At 38.7% G+C, this 2,053-nt stretch overlaps 1 protein-coding gene across 1 annotated transcript in view; it reads right to left on the bottom strand.

Annotated features, from left to right (window-relative positions):
- Positions 1–2,053, bottom strand: part of LOC106530239 (leucine-rich repeat-containing protein 16A) — a gene marked incomplete in the record, with an annotated part of 37,837 nt that overhangs the window by 17,813 nt on the left and 17,971 nt on the right. Inside the window, 6 exon segments of the mRNA XM_014025821.1 lie at positions 229–323; positions 685–773; positions 903–978; positions 1,117–1,190; positions 1,627–1,697; positions 1,808–1,905. Coding sequence (XP_013881275.1) covers positions 229–323; positions 685–773; positions 903–978; positions 1,117–1,190; positions 1,627–1,697; positions 1,808–1,905 — 503 coding nt within the window.

Here is a 2,053-nt window from a genome sequence, read left to right as displayed (position 1 = left end):
CATTAGCACCTCTAGTAATATATTTACTGAGAAAAATGGTGACGTGTTCAATACTTATTTTACCCGCTGTATTAGAGTTTTTAAAATTAATGGACAGCACACACACACATTAAACTGTTTACACATAATAAAAGAGTTTAAGGTGTGTGCTTGTGTGTGTGTGTGTGTGTGTGTGTGTGTGTGTGTGTGTGTGTGTGTGTGTGTGTGTGTGTGTGTACAGTGTTGAACCTTTGTCCTCCAGAGAGTTGTTGCTCAGGATGAGGGTCTGAAGGGTGCAGGAGGGGTTCTGGGACAGAGCACTGGCCAGTTTCTGAGCAAAATCACTACAAAAGGAGAAAAAAGCAGCAGAACAATGATGAAGTTCAGCCACTGAGAGCAGAAAAAGGTTTTCATCTGTTAATAAAAGCAACCAGGAAGCTCGTTCATTAAAGCATTTAAACCGACATTAAAGCTCTGTTTTGGTTGTTACGAGGACGTCATAAAGTTCTGCACTTCCACACCTGTGAGTTCCGCTTTCCTTGTTCCTCAACATTATTAACTAACATGAACAAAATCAATGTTTGGACGTCTGAAAATCAACCCAGAACCGTCCGCATCTGTTACACAATGCATTTAAAGAAGCAATCTAATATTAACTATTTGGATACAAAACACAAACAATAATTAACGGTTCTGCTGTCCGACCTTTTGAGTCCAGCGTTGTCCAGAACCAGCTCTTCGAGTTTACTGGACCGAGCCACAACCTTGAAAATCTGGTCACAAACATCCGTGGACTGCAAAGCARAGAAAAAATGAAACTAAGCAAATACATTTCCTTTAAATGAGTGAGGTTTATTGGTAAAAAAAAAAAAAATTAGGAACACAAAAGATTTATCAGGTAAAGCTGAACCTCAGATTGTTACCATTTTGAAATCTTTGGATGAGACTTTGGAGAACCACTGGTTGTATTCAAGAACTGCTATAATTGGCACCAGATCCCTGCGAGGGAGATTCAAAACAAACGTTAAAAACACGTCAAACAACCGTGACATAAGTTTGTGATGCAACGTCTAAAAGTCCGCAAATTAAATCGGACATCAAACGTTAAGAAAACCAGACGTTTAGTCCAAAACAAACCTGTTTTCCAGGTGAACAAAGTCCTGCAGGTTGAGTTCTTTAGTGTCCTGAGTGAGGTAAATGGTGTCCACATCCTGCGAAACACAAAACCAACAATAACCGCTGGGGCAGACGGTAAAACTGGAAAAAACTCCTCACAGTGGCGCGTTGAAAGAGACTCGGCACAAACAAGTAAGTGATAAAAATCTGATTCAGCTTCTCCACATGTCARAAGAGGTGTGTTTTTGCTACAACCTGAATAAAAAAGGGGAAGAATGAATATGTCACAGCTGTACACAATAGAAACAGAAAAAAACGAGAAGATGAGGACAAAAACAAGGAAATAAAACTAATCTGAAGCAGAGAAAGAGAAGAACAAAAACGTAAGGATTATTTAGAGATACAAAAAAAAAGATTAACAGGCCAAAAAAAGTATAAAAAGAACACAAATTTAGATATTTAGAAGAGGAACGTGAACTTTTAACACCGAGAGGCAGAAGTAGCCTCTTTAAATACGAATATTAAACCGACCCATTGGACCTCCTCTCTGAACGGCAGGCCCAGGCTGTCACACACACACCAGTACTGATGAGAAAAGCCGCCTGCAGAGAATCACAACAAGAACAATTCAGTGTTTAAAACAAATATTTCATTTAAATCTGCGTTTATTTATTGTTTTTCTTTTCTTTTTTAACTTTAAGGCAAATTTTACCGCAGGGTCCCAGGTCTGTGGAGGTCTGCTCGTTCCAGACGGCCTGGAGGCTCGTCAACCTCTCTGGAGGCTTCAGACTCAACTTCCTCATCATCTTCCTTCCTTACGCAGACACAGGAGGAGCAAGGAGAAGGATAAATAGTAAGAATATGAAAAATCAAATGAAATTTAATACACCACTCTAAATTTCCAATAAAATATTTTTGTTTTATTTAACAAACCATATCTAATCAGACATTATTATTA

The sequence above is a fragment of the Austrofundulus limnaeus genome, unplaced genomic scaffold, assembly GCF_001266775.1.
Source record: "Austrofundulus limnaeus strain Quisiro unplaced genomic scaffold, Austrofundulus_limnaeus-1.0 Scaffold502, whole genome shotgun sequence".
NCBI classification, from domain to species: Eukaryota; Metazoa; Chordata; class Actinopteri; order Cyprinodontiformes; family Rivulidae; genus Austrofundulus; species Austrofundulus limnaeus.
Note: the sequence above shows the minus strand (reverse complement) of the source record. Positions and strands in the feature narration are given on the sequence as shown.